Below are 18,946 nucleotides of genomic sequence, written 5' to 3' on the forward strand. Positions count from 1 at the left end.
TCACCAGTCTGCAGTTGTTTTTAAATGGAGAATTAGCAAGTAGGAGGAAGAAATAATAAAATGTATTATTTAAATAGGGTTTTCTCCTAATACTGAAAAACTTGGAACTTGAGATGTTTGCTAAACGTGTGTCAAACAAGCAGTCCTGTGCAATTTGTGCAGTGGGAATAGAAAGGAGTCGCCCCATTTTTGTAAATATTCACCATTGCACACCAAGGTCATTGGCTTCCATCCATGATCATTTAGAATCTTTGTGATTGATTAGTTTATAAGTTTCTGGAACATTCCAATGCTTGGTAGTGCAACTGAAAGCAAACAGTTGACTCTGGGTGGCAAGGCACTGTTAAAAAAGATCTCTGGGATAAAGTTGTGGACGGGCACAAGTCAGGAGGTGGGTCGAAAAAGATTTCAAAAGCTTTATCAATCCCTAGGAGCTCACAGTGAAGTCCATAATTAAAAAGTGGAAAGTGTTGGGTACTGTTGGGACCCTCCCTGGATCAGACTGTCCTTCCAAACTTGGGGATGGGAGAGCGATGAGGAAACTTGTCAGACAGGCTACCATGAGGCCAATGGCAACTTTGAAGGAGTTACACGATTTTATGGCAAAGGGTGGTCATTGTGTACGTGTGACAGCAATGTCACAAGTGCTCCACAAATGTGGCTTGTACACGAGGGTTACAAGAGGAAAGATCAAATTAAGTCCCCTTTGAGCTTTGCCAAAACACACCTTGAAGATTCTGAGGCCAAGTGGAAAAAGACGTTCTGGTTAAATGAGACCAGAATCGAACAGTTTGGCCTCAACACCATACAGTACACTACTTGGTGGAAAGCCAATACAGCTCACCATCCAAAACACACCATCGGGGTGGTAGCATCCTGTTATGGGGGTGTTTGTCTGCAGCAGGGACAGGGGCACATAACAGCGCAGAAGGAAAAAATGAATGGGGTAAAATACGGTCAAATTCTTGGAAGAAAATCTGCTGTACTCTGTACTCAGAAAGTTGAAGATGGGAAGAAAGTTTACCTTTCAACATTTCAATCATTGTCACAATGATCCACAGCAGAATTGACCACCGCGTGGCTGAAGGAGAAAAAAAAAAGTGAATGTCCCTGTGCGGCCTGATCAGAGCCCAGACTTAAACCCGAATGAAAATCTGTGGATTAATTTGAAGTTTGCAGTCTGCCAACGGTCTCCATGCAACTTGACGGAGCTCGACCAGTTGTGTAAAGACGAGCGAGCAAATATGACAACAGTCGAGATGGGCAAAGTTGGCACAGAAGCATCCCTACACACTCAACGCTGGAATTAAAGCATTTGCTCTATCAATCCAAACTTTACCAGTGTATTATTATTGCTTGAATATTTTTGACTTGGATGTTAATAGGTTGCACTGAGTAAATAAAGCTGATAAAATACTGTGTTTTCATTTTAGGCTTTAAAGCGACTAAATTAATATTTTCAAAGGGGGCGATTCTTTTCTTACCCACTGTAGATCTGCTTTGTTTTGAAATGTGTGTAGATGGTTTGATAATAATGGAAAAATAAATGTAGGTGAGTGAAACGTCTTGTGGAAACATTTTACAAACTACATCATCGCACATTCTGTTACAAAGTCTGCGGCGAAAAGTGGATGCTTTGCTTGAGAAATCTTAGATAAATCATAAAGTTTCCCGTGTAGTTAAGTCTAGCGACTTAACTTTGATAAATCAATCCAAACATGTCCCTGTATCTGCAGGGAAGGAAAAAATAAATTATATAAAAAAAACTTTTTCAAAACCACGCTTATATTTAGGGATGCACCGATACCACTTTTTTGGAAAACGAGTACGAGTACTTGCATTTCAGTACTCGCCGATACCGAGTACTAATAAAAACATGATTAGGTATACCCCATGTCTGGAGCATTTCCTCAAACACATGCGCTATAGCCTGGCTGGTGTGCGAGCTGCGGAATTGTTTCGCATGTAATATGGCTCGTTGCGGCGTGAAACTCTCGTCTATCCATTGGGAGGTTAGGCTAATTAGCGACACGGGGCTAACACTGCTTGTCCAAATATCTGTGGTGAAACTAAACGCAGAGGAGGCTTGCAGTAGGCTGTGGATATGTTTTTTCACGGAGTCGTGTAGTTTAGGCAGGTCCGTGTCAGTCATGTAGCAGCGGCTTGGGACATCATATCTGGGCTCCAGAACATGGAGGAGACGCAGGAATCCCACATTTTCTACCTCCGAGAGTGGCTGGTCACTCAATGCAATGTACTCGATAATTGCCTGTGTTATTTTCACAGCACGTGGATTGTCTCTGGACATTTTCTCTCGTATTGCAAGAGTTTGCTGCAGCGTGGGTTGTGTTGGTTTAGAAGCGTGGGTAAACTCTTTGTACTCGTTGTCGTTTTGGGATTTTAGGTGCTTGATTAAATTACTTGTGTTAAATGCGCTACCTTTTGAGCCTCCTCTGGACAATTTCGCTGAGCAAATTTGCAGTCTGCCTTTGTTTTGTCATCTTCATTCACTTTGAAATAGCTCCACACGGCTGACATGTCTTGCCTCGCCTTCTCCCCGCTCTGAGCTGCAGCCGGGGCCTGGGGGCAGGCACTCGGCGCCTGTGATTAATCCCTTATACGCCGCTCAAACATAGACATTTCTCAGACCGTGGTATCGGTCCCCAGTATCTGTATCTGGTATCGGCCTCGATACCACTGGTATCGGTATCGGTGCATCCCTACTTATATTAAGTTAAAAGGTGTACTAAAAAGTAAAAACTAAGTCATACATCACTCGTAAAATAAAAGCGTGGGTGCTTTTGCTAATACTTTAAGGAGTGTTTTTTGAATGTTGTAAAATAAAAGCTTATGTACTATTCATTAATCGAGTGATGTATGAGAGACTTATTTTTTACTTTTTAGTACACTTTTTAACTTAATATAAGCATGGTTGTTAAAAAGTATATATATTGTTTTCAACTTTTTAGACGGGTTTGTTTTAGTATAATTTTGTAAGCAACTTCCTTTAATAACTCTATCCATTACTAGCACCATCTACTGGTGAAATCTTGAACTATTCTTCATATGAAAATTTCATTTCTTAATTAACATGGATTAATTGATCAATTGGTGAAAATGATTATTTCTTCACGTATTGTCATCGGAAGTGAGTGTGCAAAATTTCAAGTCATTTGGACAATAGGAAGTGGGTAAAATAATCGATTACAAGACTTGTACCAGACAACAAACAGGTGAAGTTAAAATAAGCGTGGTAATAAACAACACAAGTGTAGTGCAACATGACAAATGACTCGCATAGCCGTGGGAAACAGTAAGTATACCCCATTAAATGTTCTTCCTAACGCATGTGGACACATTAACATTTGATCTTCATTGAAGCAGTATCTTTAGATTAAGGTGATATAATTGAAAAAAATGACTTGCATATAATGCAGTGATAAGGAATATGGAACATGGGGGCTTTGGACCGGACCTCCCAAACACAAGTGAAGTACCGTATTTTTCGCACCATAAGACGCACTTTTTTTTTCCCCAAAAGAAGGTTGGAAATGTCTGTGCGTCTTATGGAGCAAATATTGCGTCACAGACAATGATGTGTATTACCTGACAAAAGTCGACATCCACGGGTAGAGGGCGACAAAACTCACTGTTACGTTACAGGCATTCCTTCCCTCTGTGCTTGGAGGAATGTTAGACTCATTGACTCGGCATCTAATCCCTGCGTGTGTGTGAGTTGCGAAATTTAAACAAATATAAACAAAGGTAAGATAGCATCTACATCTCATGAGGGAGTGAAGCGAGTGCAGAAAACAAAATACTCGGCAGACGATGTTTTGCGCATTATCACTGAGTCGGACTCTGGACTCGACAGATTACCAGCCGCTGGACTACTTCAGGCTGTTCTTTCCTGAAGCTGCCTTTCAGCTACTGTCAGACGAGACAAACGGGTATGCAGAGCAATTTTTTGAATGGAGGGCTGTGCTTGCACCACATTCTCGTTTTTCAAACTGGAAACCCACAACAAAACACGAGATGAAGGGCTTTGTGGCATTACAAATATAGATGGGACTAGACTGGTGATATAACTTCAGGGAGCATTGGTCCAAACGTGCTTTGTCCCCTGGTGGCTTTAGACAGGTTATGCCGCGTGATGATAGGTACGTGCTCCTGCAAAGTGATTGTGAGCAACTGAGCTTAATAAATTCTGACACTAGCGATGAGGAGTTCTTGGGGTTTCCATAAAACTAGAAGAGTGCTTGAACCTTAAAGTCTCTCCTTATTTGTTAATGACAGTGATGATGTTTCTTAATACCAGTGTTGAATTTACATGGTTGAAATATAATTCTGCTATATTTTATTAAACATATTAGTGCACCATTTGGTTCAGAATATTTTTTTTCTTGTTTTCCTCCTCTAAACCTAGGTGCGTCTAATGGTCAGGTGCGTCTTATGGTGCAAAAAATACGGTACGTTTTATGTAGGACAGAATAGAAAAGGGAAGGGGTGAACCTGCGCATGCAGCACTGGCTCTGGCACAAGAAGTGGTGACCACAACCGTTGGAAGGTTGGCATGCGATTAGCTAAATGTGACATGGCCTGCTAGGCTTGCATTTTATATTGTAATGGCCAACTATTTTTTGTTGTTTAAACTGACATGGTCCTGCAATTGCATTCGGCACATTGGACATACCGTACGATTAATTATCATTTGTGTACTCGTGCGTTTGTCTTTTTTCACTGCAAAATGTCCCACAGAATTACTCCCAGGTGAAATTGGTTAAAACATTTTCTGCATTCACTATGTAGACACAGAAATGATCAAAAATCCAGCACGACATTCCAACGTGAACATCACATGTTATTAAGTCTTATTACCACTCAGGATAGCAGCAGCAGGGAAATACAAAATGCAAATTAAAAGGGCTAGTTATTTTTCATTTTATTCATTTGTCCATTTTTTTCATGTCAGTACAGTGTGGTTTTCTTTGTGTGTACATTTCTTCCAAAAAAAAGAAAAAAAGTCATTTCTGACAGAGTCACTAAGAAATGGGGGGCCCAAGTGCAAAAATTACAATAAAGGCAGTCACTCCAAACTTCTCTCTCTTGTTTTTCATCGTATCAGAGCACACAGTACAAAAGGATGCCCCGAACCACAAACCCCCCCCCCCCCCCCCACACCAAACACGTTATTTAGGAATAAGTGAACTTGTCTGCCTTTCTTCTTTTTAACATTATCTGACTATGAATACTGCACCCTTTTAAATTATCCAGTAGTTTTCAATTTATCAATGCCAGAGGACCACCAGTAAGGTTTAAGATTTGCATGACTGACCTGATTTATAAGAAAGTATTCATAACTGACCTGTGTTTTCCATAACTGATCTTTTTTATTTTTTATTTTTCCTCCATAGCCGAGTACCTTCTTGTGCTTAAATTGTCCTTTAGGCAAAGCACTTGTGAGGAAGACTTTCTGGACTGCAGTGCCCCCTGGAGATCCCTTAAGGACATAACAGCTATCATTTCAAAGAGCCGCTCGCTCGACTTGCTCACTGATAAAATTCACCTGAGAGGAGGCTAAAGACTGAACAAAAGACAACATTTTTTTTTGCGCTATACGGCATGGCTAATTGAGATAAAATGTATATACATTAAAAAAAAAAAGAAAGCAACCAAAATCTAACTGTACAGAAATCCCAACCATCGTGAAAACAACGTTTCTATTGCATTTGAACAAGATTATTTTATTTACACTTGTTCCATTATTAGTTGAGAAGTAACTACACTTCTTTTCATTTAATCATTTCTTTTAAACATAAAAGATTAAATAAAAAAGGGACATATTAATACCTTAACAAGGTGTAAAAAGGTATATTACACAGTTATGGGTTGGATGAATCCCCTTGACTGTATATGCAAAATTGCAGAGGCTCAAAACACCAATCTCTGAAATGAGAACAATCAAAAGATTTGATTAAAAGCAAGAAACAGATATTTTATTCTCATGTTTAAAGATTTAGACAGGCGAGTCTGCAAAATTAAAGTTAATTAATGATCCTCTTCATCTACGTGTTGGACTGCAGATATTAAAAAAAGGGATATGGAAATATGTAGCTAAAAAAACAAAAAAGATATTTATGGCAGGTCCTGCAGCCAGCGACTTGTGTCCTACTTAATCAAACAAAAAATTAGCAATAATACAAAAAAAAAAAAAAAAAGTAGTGCCAAAATTATGATCTTTTTCATAACCAAGCAAAACCTCCCAATCTGGAGAATTGCTTAATCTTTACACATTCTTCGTAAACAACATTTCCTAATTCACATTCTCTTCACATCAGGAAAGCAGTGACAACTAAATACACCGTTGCAGTCCTTAAATATCGTTTTTGATTTGCCGGCTCAGTGTCTTCACTCTTTTAACCTTTAAGGTTAACCATCCAAAAAAATATATCTATAGAAGTGAACAAACAAAAATGATGGAAAACTGAGAAGAGACGTTTTGTTTGTCAGCCCATTTGCTTCGTTCAGACGCAGTCCCTGAAGCTTTGTTTTATATTTTGCGTGTTTTTTGTGTTTTCTTTAATAGACGAGAGTCGGATTTGCAATTCATTAGTTTTTCATAACCCAAATGAAATCTTATTGTTTGTGGACCTATAGCAAAGGCAGTTTTATTTTACATTGACTGTACAAGCGAGTAGCAATAGCTATTATAAATTAAAAAAAAATCCTATTATGTTAAATGTTAAGAAGTAAAGAACAAAACAAAAAAAAAAATGCAAGGTGGTGCAATATTCATGGTCAGGCACTGCACTGAATGGACATTTTCTATATAGTTTTAAATAAAGCCTCCATGCCATCCTGTCTGCCCAAATGTCTCTCTTTCTCTCTCTTCTCTCTCAATGCAGTGTCCATATTGCATCCTTTCAGTGCAGGATATGATGATCCGAGTTCTCAATGAGAACCTCTGTGGTTGCCCCGAGTGCTTCAGCGTTGATGATTAATCCGGTACTGGTGGTCAGGATCCGGGTATCCGAAGCCAAAACCTGTGGACTGATCACTAGCCGATCTGCCGTGGCACACATAGCCCTGGCTTGGTGAGGGATATTCAGCTCTTCAGTACCAATGACGAGGGCGTCGGGGTCACAGGTCATCTGATTCATGCAAGGCGATGTTAGCAGAAGGCTCTCTGTACCCGGGTGCTCTGCATTAACTACCTCTTGGGGGTGTACCAGCGATTCCTGGTTTGATCCCAGGATGTCTGTGCTGGTGATCAGCGCCCCAGCATTGGCAGCTAGAGCCTCCGCTATCAGAACTTCAGGGTGGCTCTTGGCCTTGTGCGCCACTACGCTGTCTTTCTTCTCAAATTTCTTCCCACAGATATTGCAAGAGAACTGGTAAAAGGTGTCGGCATCGTGTTTCTTCATGTGCCAGTTCAAAGATGCCTTCTGGCGGCAGGTAAAACCACAGATTTCACACCTGTGACAGGAACAGAGTGAACTGTCAGTGCATCAGTACATTAAATGAAACAAACAGAATCAAATATTATATATCTTTAAGATGTATCTCTCTACCTTCAGGGTTATGGAAGTCGGTACACAAAACCTTCAACTTCAAATCCTCATTTTCTGGTACCACTGACTTAACTCCTCTATTTGCAAATTAGACTAATATACTGTATTTACTATGTTGATTGAAAGCACACAACATACAAAGACCTATTTCACTGCCAAGTACAGTTTCTAACGTTTTTGGATGAAAACGCTGTATGTGTCTTTTTAAATTTGATGCTCCTAAATAATCTCTCTCGATCTGTCTATCATTTAGTGCCTTTCACTTCTATCCATCCATCATACAGTGCCTTTCACATCCATCAATTGTGTAATTAATTGCATCCTTATACAAAGCACTTAGACAGTGGGGAACCACTTCAGCCACCATCAACATGTAGCACCCAGCTTGTTGATGCAACGGTAGCCATTATTGCACCAGTATACTCACCACACAAAAGCTGTTAGGTGGGAAAGGGAGTGAGCAGGATAACCATTTACAGACGGGATAATTATGGGGCTGGAATCGATGGGGTCATGGTATGCAGTTTAGCCAGGACATCAGGATAGACCCAGTGATCTTTAAGGATCACAGAGAGTCAGGACCTCGGTTTTACGTCTCATCTGAAGGATGGCGCATTATTTACAGCACAGTGTCCCTGGGATCCACACACAGTCCACCCTGCGCCTCACCAACACCTTTACCAACAGCAGCCCAAGCTTTTCTTACGTGGATTATTCTTTTCAGAACCAGTAAGACTATCGATATTGGCATCACATACTTTTTCACCATCATCTTCTACAATGCACTGACACAGATCAATGTTTCCTGTCTGTCGTGATTACAAAGTGTTCAAAAACTGCTAACTTTGTGTAAACGTTTTTTGCCATTGTGAATTTGTGCCATAAATATGTAATATTTGAAATTTGCAAAAAAAAAAAAAAAAAAAAAAAAAAAAAAAAATAGTCTTCAATGTAAATTAGTCTTCTGAAGGAAAAAAAACAGTTAAATTGAACTAGTATATGTGAAATTGTAATTTTTATCACATTATGTTACGATTTATATTTAGTCAGAGTCAGAACATTTTTTACCAACTCGGACTCCAGTAACATAATAATTGCTTCTGACTCCGTGGCTCAGAATCCCAAGGTTTGTTCCTGGCCACATCGAGCAAAAGTAGGTACCAATCCTGGATGGGATGGTCATACTTGAACCCCTCAAAAATAACGATGCCACTTTGTTTACACCCATGTCACATGACACGACTTCTAGTTAGATGGGATGTCACACTTGACGAATTCAGTTGCTGATCTTGCCACAGGAGGACGTTTAATCACGGAGTATGTCAAATTATAGCTACGGTATGTTAAGAGAACTTTTGCAGCAATTTTCATTTACATAATCTTAGCGAGTTGTAAGAAGTTGCCAGCGTGCACTTGTGTAGTCCGATATGCCCAGCAACTCACTCCAACTAGTCCACATCCCGCCCCAACAAAATTAAACATCCATAGCTCAGGCTTTGTATGCATGACAGCGGACAACCAACGAATGCTCATCCAGAAGCACAATGCATATAATGGAGGGATGAGGAATAAGGAATGCAGGTGTTTTGGACCTCAGAAACAAGGGAGAAGCTTGTCTGACTGATGTGTTGCGTGTCCTCTGGGTGCTCCAATTTCCTCCCACATGGTCAATTGGCATTCCTAAGGTGGTCCCACATATGTGTCTGTGTGTTCACCCTGCAATGGACTGGCACCCTGTCCAGGGGCTGATCCTGCCTTGTGCCAGATGCTTCTCGAGATTGCATGGATAATATTATAATACACACTGTGCATTTATTTCATTTATGCTTTCATATTTGTATAGAGCTGAAGGAGAACTATCAAGTAAAACGTACACATTTGAGTAGGCTGAGAAATGTGAAGTCAATGGCACCTACTACCCTAAATGCCCCGCTCTCTCAAAAAAAGTACCACTGCTCACCGCATGCTTTGTTCACACACAAGAGCAATGCATCACTGCCAGCCAATTGCCTGCTTCAGTTTCTTTCTCTGGTTTATTAAATAAGCAGATGCCAAGAAGTAATTACAACATACTGTGCACTTCCTGTATGAGCCTCAAGTGGCAAATAAAAAATGATGAAAGCTGCATCAATTTATGTACATTAGTATAATGAAGCATAAATGGGTTTCTCAGCCCACAGTTTCAATTGTGCACAGAGCATAGCTGCTTCTTAAAGGTAAAAAACACCCAATCCCAACAGCACAGAGTTACGTAATGGAGGCCAAGCTTAGACTTATCTCATGAAAGTGATGACAACTGGGAAAAAATATGATCGATTGTGATGTCAGGTTAAACAGTAAGTGAACAACTGCTTCATCTCTTAATCAGGAATTGACCTTGCGGAGCTAAGCGATGTGGGGACTTGGCAACACAGTGGGTTACATTGTTGCCCAACACATCCAGCATCCAGGGTTCAAATCTGACCCCTGCTTATTTTATATGTAGAGTTTTGCATGTTTCTCCTGATGTGTATGTGGGTCTTACCTCCCACATTCTCTACCTACAAGTACTTGAGAGGAACTACAGAAGAAAGGGTGGAGCTCACTCTTTTTTTCTTAGGAGACTTCTTAATGTTCCTTTAAAGTTGAGTAGTGATATCCTTTACATCAGGGGTGTCCAACTCTGGTCCTGGTGGGCCGCAGTGGCTGTAGTTTTTCATTCTAACCATCGTCTTAATTAGTGAGCCGTTTTTGCTGCTGAATAAGATGGCCCTGGGTCAGAGGTGTTCAACTCCAGTCCTGGAGGGCCGCAGTGGCTACAGGTTTTAATTCTGACTACTGTATCTTCTTAATTAGTGACCGTTTTTTTTGCTGCGAATTAACTTCTTTTGTCTTAGTTTTAATTAGGGTTAGGCTTAGGGTTAAGATTAGGGTTAACCCTAATCAGACCCCTTAGTTATTTCTATTTCCTTAATGAGCAGCGAAACAATAATGAGACACAAAACAAGCCGCCACATGACAAGCTAACCTGAAAATAAAGAACGGTGAAGGTCTCGATCATGTTGGCCTGCTCAGGTCACCAAAAGATCTTGATGGTGGTCTTAGAAAAAGCAGAAAATCAACAGTCTGCTGTGGCAGAATGAGAGCAGCAACAAGTCATGATATTCAATAATGGCTTTAATTAACAGCAAGAATCTGCTTCTCATTAAGAAATTGAGTGAAATTGGCTGGAGTTTGACGTTCCAGTTTAACTGGTCATCTGTCGGCTCTCATTTGACATCTCATTTCTGTTTGGCTGCCATTTAATGAAGAAACAAATCAATTCAGAGGACTGAATCCTTAAAAACAGGGCTATTAAAATGAAGGGAAATGGAGTTAATTAGCAGTGAAAACTGCTCGCTGATTAGGAAAAAGGGTTAGAATGAAAACCTGCAGCCACTACGGCCCACCAGGACCAGAGTTGGACACCCCTGCTTTACATGCTCTATAACTCTATGGTAACCAGTGTGGTGTGCTGCACCAGTAACATCACTTCAAGACAGGCCCACCAAATTAACAGGTTAATTAAGAAGGCAGGTTCAGTTATGGTATGCCTCCTGGACCCGCTGGACGTATAAGTGGAAGCGAGAATAAAGACAGAACTAATTGCCATTATAAACAATGGTGCACATCCTCTCTGTGACTCACTAGTAGTGTATTTTTAGCCAATGGATTATTCAACAGAAGTGTATCAGGGAAGGGTACTGGTTGCCTACACATTATATCTTAATAAAGCATCACAGTCATTACACTTATCTTAACCCAAGTCAGAATTTTCTTCTTCTTAGTACAGTGATCCCTCGCTATATCACGCTTCGACTTTCGCGGCTTCACTCTATCGCGATTTTTTCTCATACACGCTTATGTCACTACGCATGCGCTTTCAGAGAACTTTTATCTAAGCCCCACGATGGCTCCTAAACGTGCTGCTTTTTCTAAGCCTTCTGACAATAAAACTAAGCGCCGGAGGAAGATGCTTACTATCCAGGAGAAGGTGAAACTCTTGGATATGATCAAAGATGGCAATACCCTACAAAAGCTTCTTCACGCATATGAAAAGACAGCGCCAGCAACTGCCTAACAAGATGTTCTTCATCCGCGCACCCAGACACCCACTGCCTACTCCTAGTACTCCTTCAGTGGAAGAAGACAACAACGCACCTGCTGAAGATACTGCACCACTTGAAGACTCTCCTACTGATGTCGTGCCTTCTTAGGTTAGTGGTTGTGTGTAAGAATTGTGTGTGTGTAATTAAATGTACAGTACAATTATCTACTATATAAAAGCGGTCGGGATTGTCCTTCCGTCCTATGAGTGCAAAGCGTAGCGGTATTCCGCTTATCACAGACTTACTACTTGCGGTACAAAGCGACGCGATGTGAGCAGAGCTTTGGTGCTCCCATCATTCCCTTGCTTTTGTGCGCTATGCACTGGAAAAATAGACAAAATTATGTCTCTGGAAATAAAATTAATGTTGATGGAGTACAAATGCCTCACCACGTAGTAAATATCAGGGGAGATGGTGCTTGCTTATTCTCATCTATAGCTTATTTAGTGCATGAAACTCCGTCTTTAGCGGCACAGATTCGGGCTGACATTGTACGACTTTGGACAGGCACTCGAGGGGATAAAAAAACTTAGGTTTTCAGGAGATGTTATGAACGGGCACTTTGATGTTCTCATTCCCTACACTTACATGCCTGATGTACACATGGAGCGCACACAAATTCAGGATAAAATGCGGGTGAGCCTAGTAATATGATATTTATAACGTCTAATATGTCTTATTAGATTATTTTGTCTAATATATTGAGTAATACAAGTGTAATGGTGACTAAAGGGTGTTATTTCATGTCTAGAGGGCTCTAATAATGTTAAAAAACGTATTTAGAAGGTCGTAAACAGGTTTTCTATACTCTGTGAAAATATTTGATTTATAAATAAAGAATCCTACTTCGTGAAAATTCATTTATCACGGTAGAGTCTGGAATGGATTAACCGTGATAAACAAGGGTTCACTGTAATTCTGATGTTTATTTGAGAGGCACTGTTGTTGTTATTGTTGGTTATTCTAATATTTCTTGAGTATCTGCAAAGGTGTTTAGTTACTTGCTTACTATTATTTCAATTGGCAATTTCAAATTGGCCCTGTGTGAGCATGTACTTAAACAGACTAGCATCCTGTCCAGGGCTTTTATAGAGTAAATGAGGTCATGTTTGAGCAAAATAAGGTCAAGTAAACAGTGCAAAACAGCATCCCCCACAATCCTAAACTAATTGAAAGGAGCCAGTTGAAGTTGTTCAGGCATCTGATAAGGATGCCTCCTGGATACCTTCTGGTAGAAGTGTTTCTGACATGTCCAACCAGGGGAAGACCACGCAGACCTCAGACATGCTGATGGGATTATATCTTCTAGTTGGCCTGGAAGTGCCTTGGTGTCCCCCACCAGAGGAGTTGGCAGGGAAAAGAGATGTCTGGGCATCTATGCTTAGACGGCTGTCTCAGAGATCCAGACTGGACAAACCGTATAAAATGAATAGGAGGATGGATTGTAATACACTTGGGGAAAAAATAACCAGTTATGGCATAATAGACTCAATTTTATTGTTTTTTAATTTGCCACCTCCCGTGCAAAGTTGGCTTGCAATGTTGCAAGAATTCAACTGTACCCAGTCTAGTTATTTTATTTAATCGCAGACTTACTTCATAGTCAAATTATGTTGCTTTCTTGTGAAATAAACCATTTCACACCTGCTACAAGAGACGTTGCCTTCTTTTTCATATCTAGAATACTTACAAAGATGATGCCCAAAGTATTAATCATAATTCTTTAAATCACTTCACCCCAAGGTAATCTTACAAATCTTTCGTCGTCAGACCCCATGATCAGCTGTCTCTCATTCACATGTACTTACTGTAGGGGCTTTTCTCCAGTGTGAATCATTCGGTGTACAGCCAGATTATGAGAACTCTTGAAGGCTCGGGCACAGTACTCACAAATATAATCCCGTTGGTCTGAAAACAAAGTAAGATTAGATATTTAGTACACACATTACAAGATGTCCATCCATCCATCCATTGTCCAACCCGCTGAATCCGAACACAGGGTCACGGGGGTCTGCTGGAGCCAATCCCAGCCAACACAGGGCACAAGGCAGGAACCAATCCCGGGCAGGGTGCCAACCCACTGCAGGACACACACAAGCACACCCACACACCAAGCACACACCAGGGCCAATTTAGAATCGCCAATCCACCTAACCTGCATGTCTTTGGACTGAGGGAGGAAACCCACGCAGACACGGGGAGAACATGCAAACTCCACGCAGGGAGGACCCGGGAAGCAAACCCAGGTCCCCAGGTCTCCTAACTGCGAGGCAGCAGCGCTACCCACTGCGCCACCGTGCCGCCCCATTACAAGATGTGTCAATGTTAAAAACACTAATGTTGTAGGTGAAAACTGGACCGGAACATGAAGAGGCAAGGCTGACAAACTAAAACGATACTTACCACTTCCTTGCAGTCAATTAAGCAAGAAATGCGAGGTTATAGATGGTAATACGCAGCAATTAAAAATGATAAAAGTAGTCATGTTTTTTTCTGTTTCATAATTAGTTAATAAATATGTCCCTGCCTTTTAAAAACAACCCCACAGCATGATGCTGCCACCACCGTGATTTACCATTGGAATGGCACAGCACAAGAGTAAAGTGGCGCCTGTTCTGCTCCAAACATGACAATCCTTGAAGTGTCTTTTTTCTTTCCCCCAATTTCAAGTGGACTTTCAAGTCTCTTTTACTGGGGGAGAGGCTTCTGTTGGCCACTCTGCCATAAAGTCCAGAGCAGTGGAGCGTTGCAGTGTTGACTGTCCTTCTGGAAGTTTATTTTATCTCCATTCAGGTTCCTCTGGGGCTCAGCTAGAGTAACTATCAGGTTCGTCATCATTTCTTTTAACAAGGCCCTTCTTCTGTGATTGGTTGGGTGGTCTACTTTCGGAAGAGTCGTGATTGTTCAAAACTTCTTCCACTTAAGAATTATGAGGGCCGCTGTACTCTTAGGAACCTGCAGTTTTTCTGCAGATCTGTGCCTCAAAACAATCCTGTCTCTCTAAGGTCTGCAGGCAATTCCTTCGACCCCATGGCTTGGTTTTTGCTCAACTGTCGGACCTTCTATAGACGGTGGGTGTGTGCTTTTCTTAGTCAGTCCAATCAACTGAATTGAGAACATTGTGGACTCCAAACAAGTTGTAGAAACATCTCAACGACGATCAATAGGATGGGATGCACCGGAGACAAATTTCAAGTGTCATAACAAAGAGATTTTAATATTTGTGTCAGTCTGAGTTTTCTTAATTTTGATTAAATTTGTAATTTAATTTGTATTTGTCATTCTGTGGTTTCGAGTGTTGCTTTACGTAGGGAAAAATTAATTTAAACAATTTTTAGCCTAAGGGTGCAATATAAAAAAAAGTTAAAGGGTCTAATTTTTTTCTGAATCCACTGTATATACATCAAAGCCTCATACATAATGTGGTGGACGGCTGGGGCTTTCACCCAGCCGGAACACCCTGAGGATGGAAGGACCGGGAGAGACACAATACCTTCCCTGGGACACGAGAAGGTAGCTTGGAAGCTCAACCCTGTTGGGGCCCGTGGCCACCTCCAGGGGGTGCTTGGACAATTACGTGGGCCTTGGACGGCAGCACTTCTGCCACACTCGGAAGTGCTGCCAGAAAGAGATCCGGGGACACCTGGAGTACTTTGAGTGCCCGTGCAGCAGTTCCGCTACACCTGGGAGTGCTGCTGGAAGATAATGGGAGCACACCTGGAACACTTATAACAGAGGCTGCCTCACTCCATTCGGGGAGCCGGAGTCGGGAGGTGGAGGACAGAGCTAGCAAGGAGAGGAGTGGAGATGGTGAAAAGAAAGAAAGAAAGAAAGAGGACTGAGCATTACTTATGGGAGAATTGTGGGCATTGTGTGCTGTGAAAGGAAAAGAAAAAGAAATAAAAAGCGTGGGCTTTTGGACCCGTGTCACAGTGCCCGTCTATGTCGGGGCTGATTTACCACAATTAATAAATATTAATAGTTTTAGATTTAACGTATCTATGCACAGTACAGTGGAACCTCTGTTCACGACCATAATTCGTAAACTGATTTGGTCGTGAACCAAAGCTATTTCCCCCAAAGGATTGTATGTAAATACAATTAATCTGTTCCAGACCATACAAACTGTATGTAAATATATATATTAAGTTTTTAAGCACAAATATAGTTAATTAAACCATAGAATGCACAGCATAATAGTAAACTAAATGTAAAAACATTGAATAACACTGAGAAAACCTTGAACAACAGAGAAAACTAACACTGCAATAGTTTGCGCTATAGCGCTACCAACCGCTGGCTAAAAACACTTTTTTTAATGAGTTTTAAGCACAGGGAAAAAAATGAACATTTGAAAAAATCCGTAATTTAATAAACCACCAAGAAAAGTAACATTGCAATAATGCACGCTACGAACTGATCGCTGTAAACAGAAGTGAAAACAAAATCAAGCCCAGCGCATTCTTTAACTGCCATCCTACCTGCGTCCAGCCCTCTCTCTCTCATGCTGTCTGTGTGTGTGCGTCTGTCTCTCTCTCGTACTGCCTGTGTGTGCGTGTGTGTGCGCGCGTCTCTCTCTTGCGCTTCCTGTGTGTGTGCGTCTGTCTCTCTCTCACGCTGCCTGTGTGTAGGCATCTGTCTCTCTCTCTCTCGCGCGCTGCCTGTGTGTGTGCGCATGTCTCTCTCTCTCGCGCTGCCTATGTGTGTGTGCGCACGTCTCTCTCTCGCGCTGCCTGTGTGTCGTTCTCTCTCTCTCTGCACACAGGAAATACACAGGGAGAGACTGAACATGTACAAACCGAAAGGGAAACTGGCTTGTTCGTATACCGAGTGTGTGGTTGTGAACCGAGGCAAAAGTTTGGCCAACTTTTTGGTCGTAAACCGATTTGTACATGTACCGAGACGTTCGTGAACCGAGGTTCCACTGTAATGCTTTTTAATCGGTGACTCCTGGTTTGTACAGGATACTTATGGCAGAGGCAGATGTAAAACCTTCTGCAAATACAGTGTAGTGCTTTTTCAGAAAAATTAGTCAGACAAAATACACAGATGAGACGTTACATGTGATGAGTATGGGAGGACTGTGTCTCGGTTCTTGTGCACCGCTGGGTGAGACCGAGTGAGCGAATGTAACACTTTTTCTCACATCTTTGTATGCTGGATTGAGCATGAGGGAGCATGGGGAATGGAAGCACACAAATCCTCTAATTGGGACACCATGCGAGACAGGCCAAGGATATAGAAGACTTGTGCTCCCCTCTTTCTTGTGCTAACACATGACGTCGTAAGTGAAATGGAGTGATAGTACCAGTGGTGTGTATCTTTCTCTTTCATGGACAACAGCAGAGAAGACCAAGTGTAAGTATAATAAGAGCACAACTTGTGTAATAGTAAGTGTGATAATACAGGAGGTATGCATCTTACTCTTTGTTTAAAATTAAAGATTTCATTATAATGAATAAATTAGATGTGGCACATGTTAAGTTAGTGTCACACTATACACCTTCAAGTCAGAGACCAAGTCACATTCAGGATTTCATATTACATAAGTATGGATCGCAGGGAGTGACAGATTACAGGACTTTCTAACAGTTTCAAATTTCCTATTCTGCTGCTAAAGTATGGTAAGGGTGATACATTTTGAAGGCCAATCACAATGGAGTACACTGGAATCAGAACTGGTACAGCATGCAAAACTGGAATTGTGAGACAGTGTAAAAGAAACTAACCAAACATACAGGAATTACAATATTAAGAAGAAAACAGATTGCTATTTAGGAAAGGATAAACCTTGGTTTAATACTTTAAGTACCTGTATGGTGTTTAGCATGCCGGAGAAGCTGTTTTTGAAGTCGGAAGAGGCGGCCACACGAAGGATGCGGACAAACGTATTTCTTCTTCAACAAGTGCTGATATTTAATATGATGCTGAAAAAAAAAAAATAGAGAAGATGAGAAGCAGGCAAAAAAATTCCGTATTATACATTCAAGACTAATGTGCTACAAATTTGAACAGCAGCATCTTTTATCGGCTCCTGAGAAATACTATCTTTATGTGCTTGAGAAGTGGGCCAAAATGTACTAATTTTATAAACTTCCAAAGCTTGCAGCTTTATTATGCTACAGACAACACAAATAAACCGCTACTGAAAGCCACTACCACAATACCGACAGGAATATAAACAGAGAAACTTCAATAATCCAAAAGCTTTTTAAACGATTTAGTCAGATCTCGCAAAAAGGAGCAGCTGCCTTTCACACGTACTGTAGTATAACTTGATGAAACACCCAGACAACTCAGCCTGCCAATATATTTGAGATCACTCAGAAGTAACACCAAAAAAAAAAAAAACTGCTAGCAAGCAATAATTTTGAGAGACAGATGGATATAACAGGAATGCAGGGAAGAATTTACTTTGTTGTGTAATCCGATGCAGTTGTAGTGTGCCATTATTTGTCATTTTTTAGTATAGTGTGCCATTATCTGTCAATTTTTTATTTGTCTGTATTATTACTGGGTTTAAGCATTAGCACAAGATGAGACTTCAATATTTTTCTCTTTATTTTGCATCACAAATGAACAGCACTGCAACCCATGCTGTAATTGTCCAGTGCCATCAGCAGCACTGAGGCAAGATGCTCCACGAGTTTTAGTTTTAAAAAGCTATGTCATTTATGTGTGCAAATGCCTATGCAAGTTTAGCTGCCAAACCTATGCTTGTAAGTGAATCGTGTAATGGACTGGCACCCAGTCCAGAGTTGGTATCTGCCCTCTACCAGAGGCTCAAGGGAAAGACTCCCAACTCTCCGTGACTTTGTATCTGCACAAACAGGCTCATTAAATGAATGCAACAGAGTCATACAAACACCTTTGAATAAATTTAGTCCAGTAGATGGGGACAAGGGAGGAACGAGGTCTGGATGCGGCACCAGTGAATGAATATACTGAAGAATACATTGAACCCATTAGGCTGTCCTAACTTCTTAAACATACAAATGCTCAGCAACCAAATTCCATGTTAAGGTTTGCTGGAGGGCAGCACGGTGGCGCAGTGAGTAGTGCTGCTGCCTCGCAGTTGGGAGACCTGGGTTCGCTTCCCGGGTCCTCCCTGCGTGGAGTTTGCATGCTCTCCCTGTGTCTGCGTGGGTTTCCTCCCACAGTCCAAAGATATGCAGGTTAGGTGGATTGGCGATTCTAAATTGGCCCTAGTGTGTGCTTGGTGTGTGGGTGTGTTTGTGTGTGTCCTTT

The 18,946-nt window shown here is 41.2% G+C and overlaps 1 protein-coding gene across 2 annotated transcripts in view; it reads right to left on the bottom strand.

Moving 5' to 3' along the window:
• Positions 1 to 6,544: 6,544 nt before the first annotated feature.
• The window catches only part of zfp91 (ZFP91 zinc finger protein, atypical E3 ubiquitin ligase), a 61,804-nt gene continuing 49,402 nt past the window's right edge, over positions 6,545 to 18,946 (bottom strand). For both annotated transcript variants that reach the window (XM_028812363.2, XM_028812362.2), the window contains exons 9-11: positions 17,511 to 17,625; positions 13,507 to 13,606; positions 6,545 to 7,476 (exon numbers count right to left, since the gene is read on the bottom strand). In XM_028812363.2, the coding sequence (XP_028668196.1) occupies positions 6,924 to 7,476; positions 13,507 to 13,606; positions 17,511 to 17,625 (768 nt within the window). In that variant the 3' untranslated portion in view covers positions 6,545 to 6,923. The remainder of the gene's footprint in view (positions 7,477 to 13,506; positions 13,607 to 17,510; positions 17,626 to 18,946) is intronic.

This window comes from Erpetoichthys calabaricus, chromosome 10 (assembly GCF_900747795.2).
Source record: "Erpetoichthys calabaricus chromosome 10, fErpCal1.3, whole genome shotgun sequence".
NCBI lineage: Eukaryota > Metazoa > Chordata > Cladistia > Polypteriformes > Polypteridae > Erpetoichthys > Erpetoichthys calabaricus.